The sequence below is a fragment of the Octodon degus genome, unplaced genomic scaffold (assembly GCF_000260255.1).
Source record: "Octodon degus isolate 3935 unplaced genomic scaffold, OctDeg1.0 scaffold00089, whole genome shotgun sequence".
NCBI lineage: Eukaryota > Metazoa > Chordata > Mammalia > Rodentia > Octodontidae > Octodon > Octodon degus.
The window spans coordinates 8,704,975-8,722,465 of NW_004524665.1; the positions used below are offsets into that span (position 1 = coordinate 8,704,975).

Below are 17,491 nucleotides of genomic sequence, written 5' to 3' on the forward strand. Positions count from 1 at the left end.
GTCAGAGCTCAGAAGACCAGAAGGCTGACAGAAAGCTTGCTGGTGAAGACCAGGCTGGGGAGGTTTCTGCTAGGAGGAAGGATTGCAGTGGTTGTTGGACTGTGGATGATTTATGTTATGGCTTAGCCCAAAGTTTGTCTGAATTTTGCTCATGTCCAGAGACTTAGCCTGAGACTGAGATTAAGGATAGTAGACTAATTAATCTGGCAAAAGATATTTCAAAGCAGCAGAATATTGAGGCAGTGGCATGGTTGTTGTTGGGGGCTTTTAGCCAGATTTATGTTGAGACTCGAGAGCAAAGAGCCCAGCAGGATGGTTTAAAATGTTGTGAGTCTGGCCAGAAAGGAAGCTCCAATAAAGCTGTGGACTGCAAAGACAGAGCTAAGAGGATCTCCATTGCTGGGAAGGAACCAGAGAATGGAAAGGATGGCCTGAGGGCATTATAGGAGGCAGCAGGTCTCCACCCTTCGCAGCCTCAGAACTACAAAGGTCAGAAATTTTGCTTTGAGAAAAAAGCCACAGAGCCACATGTTCCAGAATGGTGGCAGCGGACACAACAGGTTCCAGAATGGCGCTGGCAGTGGAGAATTTATTCCTCTGAATCAGGGTCAGAGTGTTCAGCAATCCAGGCACTTGACCCCTACAGCCAAGAGAGGAGGAAGCCTGGCTACTGCTCTAGCTGGCAGCTGACCTTGGTATCATCCATGTGGTGTTGGTTTTAGGCACATGCAGAATGCAGGAATTGTGAGGTTAAGACAACTTCCACCTTGATTTCAGAAGAAGGCCTGGGAGGCCAGGCGGTGTGCCCCTGGGAGGGCAGTGTGTGAAGCAGAGAATGAGAAGCCTATTTAGTGGAAAATCCAGAAATTTGGAAAAGCCAGGAATGTGGGTCATCTAAGGGAAACTGCAAGGAGAGAGCAAAGCTGACCTAAGAGAGAAGCCATGGAAGCCACCATCAAGAGTGCCTTAGGGGCAGCGCCAAGTAAGGCCTTTGGAGCTCACAACTCAGAGCAGATTACTTCGGATGTTCCATTTGGAACTATGGGATTTAATGTTTGCCCTGCTGGATTTTGGACTTGTGTTGGTACCATTTTTTTGTATTCCCCTGTTGTTTGCAACTTTTGGAATGGTAATATTTATCTTGTGCCTTTGAATGTTGGAAGCTTAACTTTTCTTTTGTACTGGGGCTCATAGCTAAGAGTTTGTCTTAGATCTTGGAAGAGACTTGGGACCTGGATTTTTCAGCAATGCTGAAACTGCTGGAACTTTGGCAACTCTTATAGAGATGGACTAAAACCCCTTTTGCACAAAGAGATGTGCATGAGAATTTGGGGGTCCAGGGACAGAATGTTACGGTTTGTGTCTAGTTGTCCCCCCAAAGCCTCATGCATTCATGGGGTGGGGACTTCTAAAGTTTGAGATTAACTCATGATCCACGGGGATTATGGGTGATCCAAGACTGGGATTATGGGTCTGAGTACTGCTGGGATTATAGGTGTGAGTGCTACACCTGGCGTGAGGCAGATAGTCTGAATGTAACATAAGAGAGACAGAGACAGACTTGCTTTCTGTTGCCATTGTTGCTGTTACTCCTCCATTTTACTCTCTTACTCTTTGCTGCCTTCATGAAGGGCTGCTCTCTGCCACATGCTGCTCTGCTTTGCAGCCAGTGGAATATGGACTGAAGCCTCCAGTAACTGTGAGCTAAATAAACCTTTCCTTCTCTAATTCTGAGTGTCAGGTATTTGTCTCAGCAATGAGAGAAGAATAACAGACAGATACCAAGGCCTCGAGAAGTGTAGTACAGCGAGGAGCTGGGGATGGGAGGCACTGAGGGCAGCCTGAGAGAAGAGAGCAGCCATGGGACCCCTCACTAAGGGTAGGGTGGCCTCGGGCCTCACAACATAGCCAGGCCTAGGGATGTATACACATGTGCTATGTATCACCAACTTCACACAGTTTCCACTTGGAAACACCAGGCACACCTGTTTTTTGATTAAAAAGTACAGTAGAGCAGAGCAGGAGCAGAGCAGAGCTTTCTTAAATATAAAAAAACAGCAAACTCTCAAAGCAGCAGCTCAAGGCAGCCCTTTACACAGCCTCCTGGCTGGGGATGAAACAGCCAGCTTCCTATGCACTAACCCTGGTGCCTCTGCCTCTGCCTCACCATACTCTCTTGAGATCAGGCAAGGGAGGGGAAGAGTCCATGAAGAAGGGACAAGCCATGCCCTTGACAACATGTCAAGGACATGCATGATTCTGAGCATTAGTGCCATTACAAAGGGCCTTACCCAAAATTAACAATTTCAGTTTTATTTTAAAGACTTCTATTCCAATTATAAAATTCTATTCAAGTTCACTGATGATTTAATGACACTAATTAGATTGTGTGTCCAAGAAGTCTGTCTGACAACATATCTGCCAAACGTAATGGACAGGTGACATAGCCAGATTCTAAGCCATCAAAATAAAATCAATATGCAATGATATGATTATGTAGTTCACGGATTTTGTGATCTCCATTTTGATGAAAAAATAAACTTTTAAAATGCAAAGTGAAAGCTAAGTTTCTTTTCTTACTTCTGGGGCCCTGCCCCAGAGACTGGGTCTGGAATCAGGTTCCTGGGGCCACAGGCACCTCTGGAAGGCCTAGCACCTGTGTGGAGTGAGCTGGGGGAGCCATCCCTGGCACTGACCTGGTCAGGGACATGGGCACTGCACCCAGGGGACCCTGCATCCCAGTGCCAGCCTGGATGACCCTCACAGGTGCAGGGTATGTCTGCTGCTGAGCTCCCTTTTTATAAAAGACATCAATTCAACTGATTGAGAATAAACATATTAAAACATAAATAAAAATATTAGTCTTCTACTAGTCCTCTGCTCCAGCAGCCACCCCTCCAAGTCCCAGGCTGTCCTTACTCACACATGGCTACCAGGTTCCCCTGCACGAATGACCAAGGACAGGAGTGTCCCAAGGGCGGGAAACAACAGGAATAATTCATCAAGGCTGGAGTTCTACAGGGAAGCCACAGTATGCACAAACCCTGCCACATCCTACAGCAGCCTGGACAACTAGGGCACATGGCCATCAGAGACCCAGCATAGCAGCCAGGCACACTGGCGTCGGGACATGACAGGGAGAAACTGGATCATGACACAGGCATGGCCCTTCCTTCCCACTCCCACAAGACCAGGAGAGCAATGGTACCCAATGCTACTGGTGAGGAAGGAGTTGTCATCAGGAGCCAACACCTGTTTTTATACTGCTTCTAAGAGTCACAGAAATGCAGAATGACAGCTCAAGGAGTTAAAATAAAACAGTGGCTGGGTGAGGTTGCTTTCCTCAGTTATGGAAAGGCAGCACTAACTTGGGCCACCATGTGGGCCACAGGCATGCTCTGGAATGACCCGCTGATTGTGACTACCAGCAGGCACACAGCAGCCTCCTGAGGCTGGCAGAAAGTGCTTTGCTCCCAAGCTGCACTTGCTGCTGTGGCCAGCACCCCTGAAGGGAAGCAAGGCGTGCCATCAGAAGTCCCAAATGGCAGGTGTGGGCAAAGGCAAGGCTGGCTCACCAGTGAGTCTAGTCCCAAAACTATCCTGTTCTAGGTGCAGGAGGCACTCAGCAGCACACAGGCCTAGGACAGACCACCTGGGCTGCCTCTGAGGCACACACATCCCTGGGTAGAGACTCAGAGCTGCTGGGCCCATCCTCCAGGGCAGGCCAGGATCTGACACAGACACCCCAGCAGCCACTGCTCAGCAGGCAAACAAAAATCCTTTGTTGAGGGCAGCACGACGCATGAGCAGAACGTGTGGCTCTCCAAATACTGGGGCGCCCCTCTCTGGGCAGCTAGCTCATCTGGGGGGCCTCACCCAGTGGGAAGCCTGTTTGGCTGAATACCTGAGGCTCCAGACCACACCACAGTGAGCTTCGAGTCCAACCGCAGCTGTGGCCAGCAGCCCCTGATGAGCCAGGGTGCTGAGGCCAGCTGCACCTAGACCCCAGGCCCACAGAGAGCGAGATGACACAGGGCTATCAAACACACTAAGGATGCAGGGAGCTTCGTGGCACAGGGATAGAAAACCTGTGAGCCTTTTGGGTGGGGCTTCCCGTTTTGTTCAATGTGGCTGCTAGAAAATTTAAACTTACCCTCATAGTTTTAATTTATCTGTACATGTCTACATTAGATGATGTTGCTCTACACAGTCCTTACAGTGAGGGGAGGCGAGGACCACAGATATCACTGGCCTGACTAGCTCACATCGTAACTTTCCTGTATGTCATTAATATGTGTCCTTTAAACTTACTTACTTTTTAAAAAATGGAGTCAGATTAGCTATCTGCAGAGAACAAACAAAAAGGTTTTGTCTAACAGATTTTTCTTACTCTTTCTAAATAAAAAGAAAATATTATCTTTTGCCAGGTATGAAAGGTCAATGGGAAAAACAGAAAAGTGAGAAGGTCCTAGAAGAACATCAGGGAGCTGGCAACACCCCAGAGAGGACTGCGCAGTGCTTCTTCCTGTTGGCAAGCGCTCTGCTCCCACCATACACTCAGAAGAAACCTTCCACACGATGACTCTGAAGTGCTGCCCATACCGTCCAGCACCCTCTAAACACACTCAAGCCCTGGAGGGGGGGGCGTGCAGCTCAGGTCCTCGGATCAGGCGTAAAGGAGGACAAGACTGACCCGGTGGGGCAGGTCCTCACCTTTATGTGCTCATGCAGCTGGGCCTCGTGCTGCCGGGACAGCTGCTCATGCTGCCGCTGGAACTCTGCGATGAGGATCTGCCGCTGGATCTGCTGCTTCTGCTTCAGGGCCAGCAGCTCCTGCTGCAGCTGCTGCTCCCGGAGTGCTGGCTCGGCCACAGGCAAGGAGAACTGGTGGTCCAGACGCAGGTCCATGGGCACTGCAGCGGGGGCCACCTGCAAGGGCAGCGCCGTGGCCACATCCACTGTGGAGAGAGCACAGCGGAGCTGGTCACCTGGCACCCAGGACCCTTCCCTCTTCCTGCCACCCTCCTGACAACAGCCACAGACTGGACGCTGAAGAACATTTGATGTCCCCAATGCCCCCACTGGGCCTGGACCCAGCAGGCTCCAAGCACAGGGCTAAGGCCCCTCGTCCTCAAGCACGGGATCACTAAAGCGGAGGTCAGACCATGAGACAGGCTTGCGCAGACCTCTTCCCTTCCCCACTCTCAAAGGCCTCCATTATGGGCCCAAGGCCTAGCCGACACCATGCATACAAGTCAACTAAGAGAAAGACACAGCCAAGGTGGTGGCTGGGCAAGGCAGGAGCTGCCTGTGGGCATGTGGATGGGCACTCCTCCTCTTCTGCCCTTCCTTGCCTGTAGTGCACTGTGTAGTTGTGTAAGAGCCCCAAGAACACTGTGTGCCACAAAAGTGGTCCAGATGAATGGCTGATCAAAGAGTCTGTTTCCATGGTAAAAATGAGTGCCCTCTTGGAAAATGTTTACCTAAGTGGGGCCAATAGCATGTCCTGGTTCATGGTACAAGCTTACTTATCAAGGATAGGTCTAGCACTTCCAGCCTTCCTGACAGTTAAGCAAGGCTACAAGTGACTGATGGGGTGTGACACTGAGCCAATCTCAGGCCTCACAATAAGGACCAAGGAGGGCAAAGCAAGCAGGAGAAAGGCAGGTCTCATGTTGTGACCATCAGGTGAGAGCCACGTCTGTACGCCTTCCCGGAAGGTTGGTGGTGTGGGCACTGGAACTGTGGGCGGTTTTGTTTTTTGTTTTTTAAGTACAGGGTCTACAGGGTCTCACTATACAGCTCGGACTCAGAGATTCTCCTGTTTTCAGGCTCCCAAGAACTGGGATTACAGGCATGTGCTACCATACCCAGTCTAAACTGCAGGCTTTTGCTTTGAGCCTGGGAGCACTGGGACTGGGCCAGGCACATCATCTGCACTTGCCAACAGGCAGCTGCGTGCACCCACCCCCTGGGACTCTGCAGACTCGGCCTTCCGAAAGGAACTGCGCCTAGCCTGGGCATGTTCCTCCACCAGCAACAAGCACTCAAGCCAGGGACCCCAGGATGTGCCCCAGACTGACAGGCACAAATCCAAGGCCAATGTCTGCTGTCTCTCCTGTTCCCAGAACTGTACATGGATGAGGTTCCTTTCTGGGAGTGCCCATGGAGTGGCCAGGACCTGACCCAGCCCACAGCTTTCTGATCCCTAGGCCCTGGAAAGCCCCAGGGTAGCCCCAGCCACAGCAAGTTCCTTCAGAACACTGCACTTGCTCCATTCCACAGTCTCAGCCCACAGGGAAGGGGACTGCAAGCGGGCATGTCCCCTCAGTCCAGAGCATTTCTGTGGTCACTGCCCAGGCAGCAGGACTCCAGCTGGCCTCAATGCCCAAATGGAGGCCCAGGAAGATGTGGAGGAGACCAGGCTTTGGGGGCTTGGGCCCTGACTACAAGCTGCTGTTCAGCTTCTGGAAGCTGCAACAGTCAACCAAGTCCTCCCAGCTTTAGGGCCCGCAGAGCACAGGCAGAGGTATTGCCAAAATGTGGACAATAATCACTCACTTTCCACTTGGGGGTGTCTGCAGTGATCTGCCTTGCCAGGGCTTCCATTGGGTGAGCAGGCAGGTCACAATGCCCAAAGGAGCTGGAACCCAGGAGCATCGGAGACACTGGCCTTAGGCGGGGCCGGCCACTTTCTTAGGGGGGGCAAGAAGAGACCAAACAGCCCAAAGGCCCTGAAGAGCTTCTGGATCTCTGAGAATGCCACCCCAGGGTGTCACCGGCTTCTGGATCTCTGAGAATGCTACCCCCGGGTGTCACTGGCTTCTGGAACTCTGAGAATGCCATTCCAGGGTGTCACTGGCTTCTGGACCTCTGAGAAGGCTACCCTGGTCTGTCACTGGCTTCTCCTACTCTGCACTGGGTGGAAATCAGATGGGGCTCCTCCTCTGCTTCCTCTCCAAATCGTTAGGAATATGCAACCTTTACAGCTTAAACAGTCTTTCATCTTTAACTGGGTGTCGGGCTTGAAAGAGTAGAAAGTGCTGTCCATGTGTATTCAATGTGCAAGACCTGATCCACACTCACATGCGGGCAAAGACTGGCTTACATGCTTTTCTTCTCTGTCCTTTTTTGATCAATTTTATGGTGAAATATAACAAAATGAAGAGGCTGTCAACAATGCCAGTTCTATAAAACATCAGTACAGGCATTTTTAATGACTGTTTGGACTTACAACTCCCTGCTCAAATGGACAGGCCGTCTTCTTTTTGTGCAGTTCTGTACATCTTGTTTCCTGAGGCTCAAAGTCTTTATGTGCAGTGCACCTTGCTTACACAGTGTGCAGCTGCTGCTCATCGTGCTGTCCAGTATAGGACAGTTTCATGGTCTCTTATACATTTCAGTGCCACATGCAAGAGTTGCACAAATACAAATTAAGTCCTCAAGTTGAAATTTCCTCTGATCATTTCTTTGTTCTCAATAGTTTAATTTACACTCTATACAATTCCTTATTTAGCAACCAATTCATTTGACCGTGCAGTCGCAGGAACATCACTCCGCAGCACAACAGGAGGGCTCCCCATCCAGTCAGCGCACAGTTATGTGCCTACACCTGCAGCAGGAAGGTCTGTATTTTCTCATGTTTCCCTGTTTCCTTTTAAGGAATGAAACACTATGGTGGGCAGGGAGGAGAGCTGCCTGATAACCCCAGCCAGGAGAAGTGCAACATGCTAGCCTGAAGGCTGTTCCGCGCAGGCCCAGTCAAGGGTCAAGCATGCCACGCCGCCGTCCTAGGTATGACTAACCAGGCACCGTCTGTGATAGGTTCTACCAATCCCTTCTTTGCACCATCACTGACTGATCAGAGGGCTCTCCTTCAGCCTGCTGGGCTGCCTGGCTACTCGCAGACCACCTGGGCTGGTCTTCCTCTGCTTTCTAGGGTCACACTGCCACTATTCTCATGTATACACACTCCCATTCACTAACGGGTTTAGCCCACTGTCACTGTACCAAGCTGGAGTCTACATTCATGGCAAGATATGTCCAGTGTCTCTCTGTTTTGCATTTTTGTCTGGGTAAGTAGTGATAGTCTGACTTCAAAATGCATAGAGAATTAATAAAACAATCATACTACCTCACAGTTCGTATGCTATATTGCTCCCGGTTTATCATATCATTTGGCCCAAGGTGAGGGTTAGATATGACCTGTTTACAGACATGCCATTAGGACCTGAGATCTCACGTGACAAGGCAACATCCAAGATGTAGGCACAGGCAACGACCCACTGCCACATCTGTGCAGCATTCGCCACTTCCAACTTTACAGAAGACAGGAGTCCCCTTCAGAAGAGCCCAGTGGGTAAGCTGCTGGTCACACCTACTGTAGGCATGGACACACACCTGGTACACTGACCAGCAAGAGGAGCCCTCCCCAGTACTATGGACGCCTCTCTGCAGGCAGCCAAGGTGATGGGGGAGAGGCTGAGAGCCTGCCTCAGATGCAGGGAGGTCCAGAGCCCTCACTGTGCCTACACCTGGCCTGGACTTGGCTGGCTCTGTGCAACGAAAGGCAACAGCAGAAGCACACCGGGGCCACCAATAAGCGCCCTGAAGCACTGTGCTCATTCACACAAGTGTCAAGAGAAGGAGGTGAGCAGAGCCTCGACCTGCCTTCCTGAGGGCCCACACAGACCCTCGCTCTGCTGGAGGAGTTAAAAGCAGAGTCCTTGGGCCTGGCATATAGCTCAGTGGCACTAGCACCTGTCTGGCAAGAGTTTGATCCCTAGTACCAAAAAATAAACAACGCTAAAGTAAAAGGAAAGTCCTTCCATGCCTGCGTCTCTAGTCCCATCACTGGCCACTGCCTCTCCTCCAAGACAGGCAGGAGGAGGAGGAGGATTCGAGCCTGCATGGACAGGGAGACCCTTTCAGACTCCTGGGCACTTGCCTCCTACCCCAGGACCAGCCTCGGGGCCGAGGGCCTGTGCCCATGCCCAGCCCAGCCCAGCCCGTGCCAACTGTGGACACAGGAACCCTGGCCCTTACTCACTCACTTGTGCAGGGCGGCAGCTGCGTCAAGCGTGACTTATGCTATTTCTGTATCTGAAGCCCTGGAAAGGCCATCACTTCCAACAGAAGCCACTGGTGTGCTTCTGACCCAGAGTGCCCCCAGAAAACAATGAAACCTTCTCTACTTAAAGAATGTGCGTCAAAACAAAAGGCTTGTATTTTTATGAATATTCAATGGTGGAGTAGAAAACTGCTTTTATAGGCCGTGCCTTGAGAAACACATTACTACAATCAGGCGTGTGACGTTAGCGAGGACACAAAGACCACATTCAGCCTTCTGGAGAGAATGCGAGTCAGCTCTCGCTTAGACTGCAAGGCTAAGGGCTCACTGCTCTTCTCTTTCAATACCCAACCCCAGAGAAGGACACTCATTTCCCACTCTATGAATTAGCTCCTCTCTTCCTGACACCATTCCACGCCGTCATACAGATGTAGAATAAAAGCAGCACTATTCTTTAGAAAACATGGTCAAAGTTGAGGGTCTTTTCAAGCAAAGAATGACTCATTCAAATCAAGGGAAAAATAATAGATATTTCAACTATGTAACCATCTACTTCCTTCTGCTGACATTTTGCCTGTGTGGGGCGACTGGGAGACCAAGGGAGAGATGGAGGGGAGGAGGAAAGGAAGGGAAGACGCTGGCAATGCAGGACTCAGGAAAAATGCTCTCTCTTATGAAGCAGTGTGCTGCCCATCCAGAAGGCTGCAGACTTTAAAAGGACCTCACGAAGAGCATGCTCCCCCCTGCAATCCCGGCAGCCACCTGGGCCCAGCTTCTGCCCTGGAAGCACTTCCTCCGCCAATAACACTGAGGGCAGGGCAGGTGAACCCAGCACAGTAAGATGACAAAGGCTTCCATGGCTTGATGGCCCTCAGCCAACTGTCTTCAGCTTTTAGGACAGGTGTTAAAAGCTCCCTCTAGTTACAAAGATCACAGAGACCAGGGCCAGCTCAGCTGCAGCCTCTGGTCAGGCAGGTGCACAGGCCTGAAGCAAATGCATACAGATGGGATGCCCACAGGTGTGGTCCTGGGGTGGGGTGGAAGAACACTGTGGCCCTCAGGGACACACTGTGCAGCCTCGGGGAGTGCTGTCCTCAGGGCAAGGGGGGAGGTGACAACATGGCAAAGAGGCCTGGAAATAAGAAGGCTCAGCCTGCTCACTCGGATGTTCTGCTTCCAGCGAAGACAGCTGCCCAGGCTGGCTCTGGACATACCCGCATCTGGGCTGGACTTCTCCAGCAAGTCTTGGGTCCTGCACTGCCATGAAACCCTTTCTCTCCAGGGCCTGTGGTCTCTGCTGGGTTAGTGGTTCCCTCTCCTTCATGCCACACCGTTCTGAGGCTGTTCTCTGTATTCTGGCCCACTTTGCTTGGAAGAGGAGGCACAGGGTATGTGCTCTGCCCGGCAGAACTGTGTCCTGTCCCCTCCTGTGAGGTTCTGCCTCGTACAGGACTCCAGCTTGAAGGTCACCCCATCAGAACACAAACATGCTCCTGACACTGCCTGGAAAGCGCGGATCCACCCTGACCCTGGGTCTTGCAAGGAGCAGGCTATCCTTGCTGGTGGTCTGGGAAGCCATTCCTTGTCCTCACTGTCCTGGGATTTCAGCTGCGACTGTGATGTGGCCTCGTGTGTCCAGTTGTGGACATTCCCTCCCCTTCCGCTACTCCAGTGATGTGCATGACCTCACTGGGGAGCCCCTGTGCTTTCTATGCTGGAACTTTATGTCTGTGGGTGGCAGGCCTCTGGGTGCAGCCCTCCAAGCTTTTTTCCCACCCTCTACTATTTTTCTTTTCTTTGCCTTACATTCAATGTTTTATAAGATTTCCTTTAATGTTTATTTTCACCTTTTAGAGTTTTTTAAAGACTGCTGCTGTCTTGCTTTTTCTGGGAAAGATTTTTTTTTTTTTTTTTTTTTTGCAGAACCAGGGATTGAACTCAGGCCTTTGCATTTGCCAGGGAAGCACTTATTTAACTGAGCCATCTCCCTGGCCAAATGTTCAATATTCTTTTATTTTTTTTTTCAGAACTGGGGACTGAACTCAGGACCCTGCACTTGCCAGGCAAGCACTTATTCTACTGAGCTATCTCCCCGGCCCCTGCTGTCTTGCTTTTAACTGACTGTGGAAATGACCACACGCAGTGGGCCTAACATTTCTGCATGGTTGTTCTGCTCTGGGCTCCCAAGGAAGTATCTCAGCACGTCCATAGTGGGGACAGGGACAACGACTCACTTCCAGTCTGTGCTTCATGCCTGGATGCCTTGAGTTAGAGCAGAGGCATCAACTCTGCCAGGAGGAGCTAGGGAGTAGTTCTTGCCACACTGTGCTTTCCTGAAGGAACTGGGCACAGCTTGTCCCAAGCAGGAAGCCCTGGGCTTAGTGCCCAGGGAATGGTCTCCCTGTTTGGGCCCTGGGCAGTGAAGGCCAGCCCGTGGGCCAATGACCCTCGTCAGGAACCGTGCCCCTTTGCCCCTGTTCTGTGCTCTGTCCCAGGTAGAAGCCCATGGGCAGATGGTCTCCAGAAGATAAACCTTCAGCAGCACTGTGGCGGGGCCTTGAGGCTTTGGCTCCACCCCACAGGCCGTGCAGCCGCTGTGCCCTCCACTATTCCTCTCCGGGACATGCTGCACGGCAGCACCAACCCAGGGTGCTCAGCCACCTGCCTTCCACCATCCGCACTGTGGGTGATATACCTCATCTGCCCTGCCATCTCCATGTGTGGCCTTTCTCTGGAATGTGGGATTTTATCTTTTTTTTTTTTTTGGTACTGGGGATTGAACTCAGGACCCTGTGCTTGCCAGGCAAGCGCTTATTCTACTGAGTTATCTCCCCAGCCCCTGATTTTCTTTTGTGGACAACCTTAAAAGGACACATTGGCAGGGGAATTATACAATGGACTTCCAGTTCCAACACCCTCCACACAGGCCCATCCATGTAAGCCAACCCACTCCCTTCCTTTGGACAGCCGATCAGGTACTCCAGCACGCCTACTAAAACACTTCGTAAGAATCTCTAGGACAGTGCTTAGTCGACACAAACATCAACACATCCAAATCAACCAGCCAGAATGCTAGATATTACCTAACAACCAGGACGTATCCTCCCTTGGACAGTCTCAAAGTGGGGTTTTAAATTCCATTCAAATCAGGACCCCAAGAAGGTTCAGACATTGCCGTCAGCTGAACTGTTCCTCCAAGTCTTTTTCATTGACACACCCATGGCAGATTGAAGCCAGTGGCCATCTGTCCCGTGGACCTACAGAAGAGTGAGGCACAGAGGAAGGAGGCCCCGGCCTTGGCTGGCTCCCTGCAAACCGGGCCGCTTTGGCTCTGCTCCCACAGGAGGCCTGGGGTGTGAGCAGCTAGTGATCGCCACAGGAGCCCTTGAAGTCCCTTGTCAGGTCCCTGCATGGGGCTCTTCCAGGCTCATTCCTCTCTCTATCTGACAACCATTTTTATAAGGAAAAAGGATCTACAACAGCTTTCTTGTTATTCTCACAGTTTTTAAAAAAGGCAGAGTACGTGTTCCTTCTCTTCCTTACGTGTCAGTTTCTCCAGGTGATGTGTCGGCCTCCTAGCATCCTCCACGTGAGCAGTGGCAAGTGTGTCAACTTCTTCAGTACCCTTAGAAATCCATGCGCCCCACAGCTACTGCTCTTGCAAGCACTGAGCCAGGTCTGTCCCAGTCAAGGGGCCTCTGGGTGGGCACATGTCCTCATCAGTCTTGGACAGCAGCCCTGCCTGCTGAGAGAAGGTGTTCCGGGGTCTTCTTGCCCACTGCTAGACCCCCATGTGGGTCCCTTTAGTATTCTGAGACCATGATCTTAGTGTTAGGGTGAACACTAGTGCTGGGCTGGCATTAGGTCATAGCTATCTGAACTACAGTTTCTGTGACTCTCCAGAGAGAACGAGATGTGTGTGCTCACTCTGTCCCTGGCCTTGAAACTTCAGAGCACATACCTTAAAGCCAACATTCAAAGGGACAAGTGTCACGGCCAAGCTCCAACCAGAATTCTGACTTCCACACATCATCATCTTCCCCCAAGTGCTCTTAACTGAATTGTAATGACTCAATTTAGCTGTGAGGATAAGGTGAAGTCAGGAGTGCGCTGCAACAGAGAGCGTGAGAGTATCCCGCAGGGAGAGCCCAAGACAAGCATGGCTCCGTCGTGGCCTCGTGTGCAGGTGAGTTCCCACACCTCCCTTCCCTTGGCCTTGCTCAGCGCCAAAAACAGGCTCACGCTGCCACCTCACTACAACAGACACGATGCTTGACAAACAAGCACATGGTACACAAAGAGGTGGTTTTGCTTTCAAGTGAAATCAAAATGTGAAGTAAATACGAACACTGTGTATGAAGGGGTGCACAGGATGTGCCACAAGTGGGGTTCTAATCTGGCACTGGGCAGCAGAGTGGGGCAACAGGTGCTACTTAGGTGAAATGTAACCCTGAAACTGGGTCTTCCCTTCATGTTTCTTGAAATAAAAAATTGGCTATACACACTTGGAAAGTGTTGGTCTACCCAGCTTCCATCTTGGAAGCCAGGAGGGAGGAGATGCCTGCTTCCAGCTGAAAGTGGGTTGGGCAGGGCAGGCTGCCTCCCCTCCCCTCCCCTCCCCTCCCCTCCCCTCCCCTCCCCTCCCTTCCCCTTTCTTTCCCATCTCCTCCACCAAAGGTGTGGTAAGGTAAGACTCTCTCGGGATTCATGGACACCAACCATGCCCCACCGGGCAGTTGGGAAGCACAATTCCCATGCAATAGCAAGCCAAAAAAGAACTCTGTCATCTCACCCTTGACCTACACAAGCTCAGGAGGGTCCTGTGGGGTCCAGAGCCAGAGAAGCAGGCTGCAGCTCCCAGAACACAAGGGGCAGCAGTTCTCAGGAAGGGGCGAGTCAGGCACCAGAGCTCATGGCCCATCCCACAGTGGCCAGCCAGCCTCTGTGGGTCTTAGCTGTACTGCTGAGATCCAGACACCCCAAGCCCGTGAGCCCTGCTCCAGAGCTGCCATGGAACACTCTCAGGGACCACCTCAGAAACAACAGCATTGAGCCCCGAGTCCCCATCTATGGGCCAGCCTGCTCCCTCCCTGGAGCTGAGACCTGGGCTGTTGTTGACCAAAGGTTGGGCATCCTTTGTAATTACCGCTGCTGCTGGAGGGCTTGCAGCCCCAGGCCCTTAGGAAGAAGCTTTTTCCTAAAAAGCTCTGGGTGAGGAGGGAGCTGCCCAGACCTGCCTAGCACAGCTGTTCACAGCTGGGACATAGCCCCACAGGAAGGCCCCCACTCCCCACTAGGAGCAACAGGAAAGCACTGCCAACCATACCTGCAAAGCAGATGGAAGGGAGAATCCCGAAATACTATTTTCACTGCTAAAAATAAAAGGCTACAATTAGTGCCAGATATGTGCTTTACACCACTGTCTCTGTTCTTCACCTATGTCAGCTTGTACCTCCACACAGTTCACCCCATCTTTCCAACTGCAAGTTTCCAAATGTTACTCCTGGCAGAAAAGCTAAATGGACCACACACAAACAAGGGCAGGTGTTAGGGCACTGAGCCCCCAAAAAGGGACCTCCCCAGAGGCACAAGTCCTCTTATCAGCCACCTAACCTGGCTATGGACCAGAGATTCAAGATGCTGGCAGAGCGCTCTGTCAAGCTCTGCAGCTGTACCCTATGCTCTTACGTGGAGAGACATCAGGCAAAGGGGACAGCCCATGGGTGGTGTCATAGTTCTCCAGGTCCAGCCGGTGGATGTCAGATGTCAACACCCCAGGAATGGGCAGTAGTTCTTGCACAGAGGATATGGATAAGGGAAGCCATGGGAAGGTTCCTCTTCTTTTTAACCACCCAATCAACCCTAGGCTCACACAAGAACTCCGGATAAAAACACAAGGCAGCACACCTGGATTCTGCGAAAGGTATCCTGTAGTCTATGCAGAAGCTAAGAAATCTGGAGGAGACACCATGGTAAGAGGTCACATGTTATGGTTTGTATCTAAGTGTCCCCCCAAAGCTTCATGTACTCACTGGGGCGGGCTTCTAGAGTTTGTGATTAATTCTGGATCCAACGCTGTATGGGTGTGAGTTCTACACCGGCCTGGGACAAACGGCCTGAATGCAGTGTGAGGAAAGGAGAGAGGCTTGCCTGTGTGTCGTGCTGCTGCCGCTGCTCCTGCCTTTTGCTCTTGCTTCCTGCTGTTTTCCACCGCCATGAATGGCTGCCCTCTGCCAGGTGCCACTTGCCTCAGAGCCAGCTGAGAATAGACTGAAACTTCCACTAACTGTGAGCTAAATAAACCTTCCCTTTCTTAATTCTGGGTGTCGGGTATTTTCTCTCAGCAATGAGGGAAAAGTAGCCAAGATACATGTACAGGACAAAAAGAAACACAGGCCCAGCAGTGCCCACGATGCCTTCTACCGCTACTACCAACACATAGCCACATCCTTTAACTAAAGAGATAGCAAAACTGTCAAGTTTACTTTAGAAAGTAAAAGATAAAGCACAAATTAAAAACATTAGGGCAGAGGAGATAGCTCAGTAGAATAAGCACTTGCCTGGCAAGTGCAGGGTCCTGAGTTCAATTCCTGGTACTGCAGAAAAAACAATAACAAAGAACATTAGTTTAACAGGCCACCTAAGTTCAGATATGGCAGATCTAAACACACACACACACACACACACACACACACACACACAACTTTAGGCCAACACATTTAAAAACCTACATAAAAGACTCGTTTCTAGAAAAACAAAATTTTCCAATGCTGGAGGGAAGAAAAACAGCAGAACGACTCTACGCTTTACCCATAAACTAAACGGAATCAGTACTTCAAAATCTGTCACAAAATCATCTTAGAGGCAGTCCTGGCAAAGTTTCATCAGGTGATCACTCAGGCCGAAGTGAGCCTCTCCAGGACTCAGGAAGAAGAGCGAACTTGGGCGCACCCTGGTGGCAAGTAGAAAACCTTGGCTGGAAGGCCTACAAAGACCTGTGGAAAAGACAGAGGGAGTCTCTGTCATGAAGCGCACCTAGCCAGCCTAGCTGAGGGGGCGTTCAAAACCTCAGGCCTGCATGAGTGGTGCTGAGACAGGCACGAGGTGTGCACACTGCGCACCTCTGCGGCACACGCGTCGTCTTCACCTCCAAGCCAGCACAAGATCAAAGCCTTCAGAAAGGGTTCAGAAAGCGCTAGCAATCCAGGAACAGAGCAGATGTCCCTGGGCAACAGAGCACCAAAGAGAAAGCAGCGAGCTCCCAGCCTCTGCCCCAGGTGGCCAGCTGCCCTGGTGAAGGTCCAAAGCTCTCTAGACTCTGGGTTTGGACTTGAACTCCCCTGTTACAGAGGTTATCAGAACTAAGAAGAAAAATAAGTACGACACTAGAGAAGCTCACCATAGAGGAAAAAACCCAAATGATGTCAATACACTGCAAAAAGCAGGAAACCTGACATTAAACACATGTATATGTGCAGTATTTAGGATGAAATCTAACAAGAAGTGGGAGAGACCTATAGATACAAATCATAATACTGTTGAAGAATGTTTTAAGTGACCCAATGAATGATCACACGTGAGGACAAGGAGCCTTAATGTTCTAAAGATATCGATTCTCTCCAGACTGATCTATCCATACAGTGCAGAGCAGCACCTGCCCCTGGTCACGGACCCAAAGCCACACAGGAGAATGAAATCCAGCACAGCACTGCACTGCCACACGAGTGCCTCCTGTGGAGCACACCAAGTCCAGAGGCATCTGCTGGGACACAGCTGCACGTCCTGGATAGAAGGCAGAAGCATATCTGCTCACACCACGGGGCACATGAACCGTGTGGGTATGGCCCAAAGGTGGAGGGTCACAGGAGACACACTGGGAAACACCCTCTTCTCAGAACAGAACTCCAGAAGCAACCAGGGCTTCTTGCCAAAAAGATCATAAGGGTGCATTTGACTGTATCTAAACTGCGCACCCCTGCTCACTAGATCACCTTGGAGAAAAGGCCAGTCAGGAAAGACAGTTGACCCACGTAAAGCCCTCTACTGGACAAAGAACTTGTGTCTGCAATAATAAGCAAGCTTTTAACTAGGAAGTCAAAGGCGGGGCAGGAGAAGCACTGTCAAACACAGGAGAAGGCTTTTTGCAGCAGACCCGTAAGCTAAGCGCTCAGGCAGTCCCATGCTCCAGGGAGCCCTCACCCCTGGGGCAGAGGCTGGCTGGCAGGACTGGGGCCTCCGGGCAGCAGCAGGGGGTAGGATGGGGCTGCGGGATGCTTGCCCCTTTTCCCGAGAGTCAAATCCTGGTTCGGCTGGGCCAGTCCCCAAAGCAGTGGTGCGCACAGGACCTTCAAGGGCTTGGGGAGGCAATGGGGTCCAGGCTCTGCCCTAGGAGGGCTGGTGGCCATCTGTTCTGGGGCTGGG

The 17,491-nt window shown here is 51.3% G+C and overlaps 1 protein-coding gene across 14 annotated transcripts in view; it reads right to left on the reverse strand.

Moving 5' to 3' along the window:
* Hdac4 (histone deacetylase 4) overlaps nucleotides 1-17,491 on the reverse strand; it is a 255,289-nt gene that overhangs the window by 83,645 nt on the left and 154,153 nt on the right. For 12 of the 14 annotated variants that reach the window (XM_023722244.1, XM_023722243.1, XM_023722242.1 and 9 more), the window contains one exon: nucleotides 4,714-4,958. In XM_023722244.1, the coding sequence (XP_023578012.1) occupies nucleotides 4,714-4,958 (245 nt within the window). Of the gene's footprint in view, nucleotides 1-4,713; nucleotides 4,959-5,186; nucleotides 5,210-14,396; nucleotides 14,420-17,491 lie in introns of those variants that run through there. The other 2 variants (XM_023722253.1, XM_023722252.1) reach the window with 2 other exon arrangements.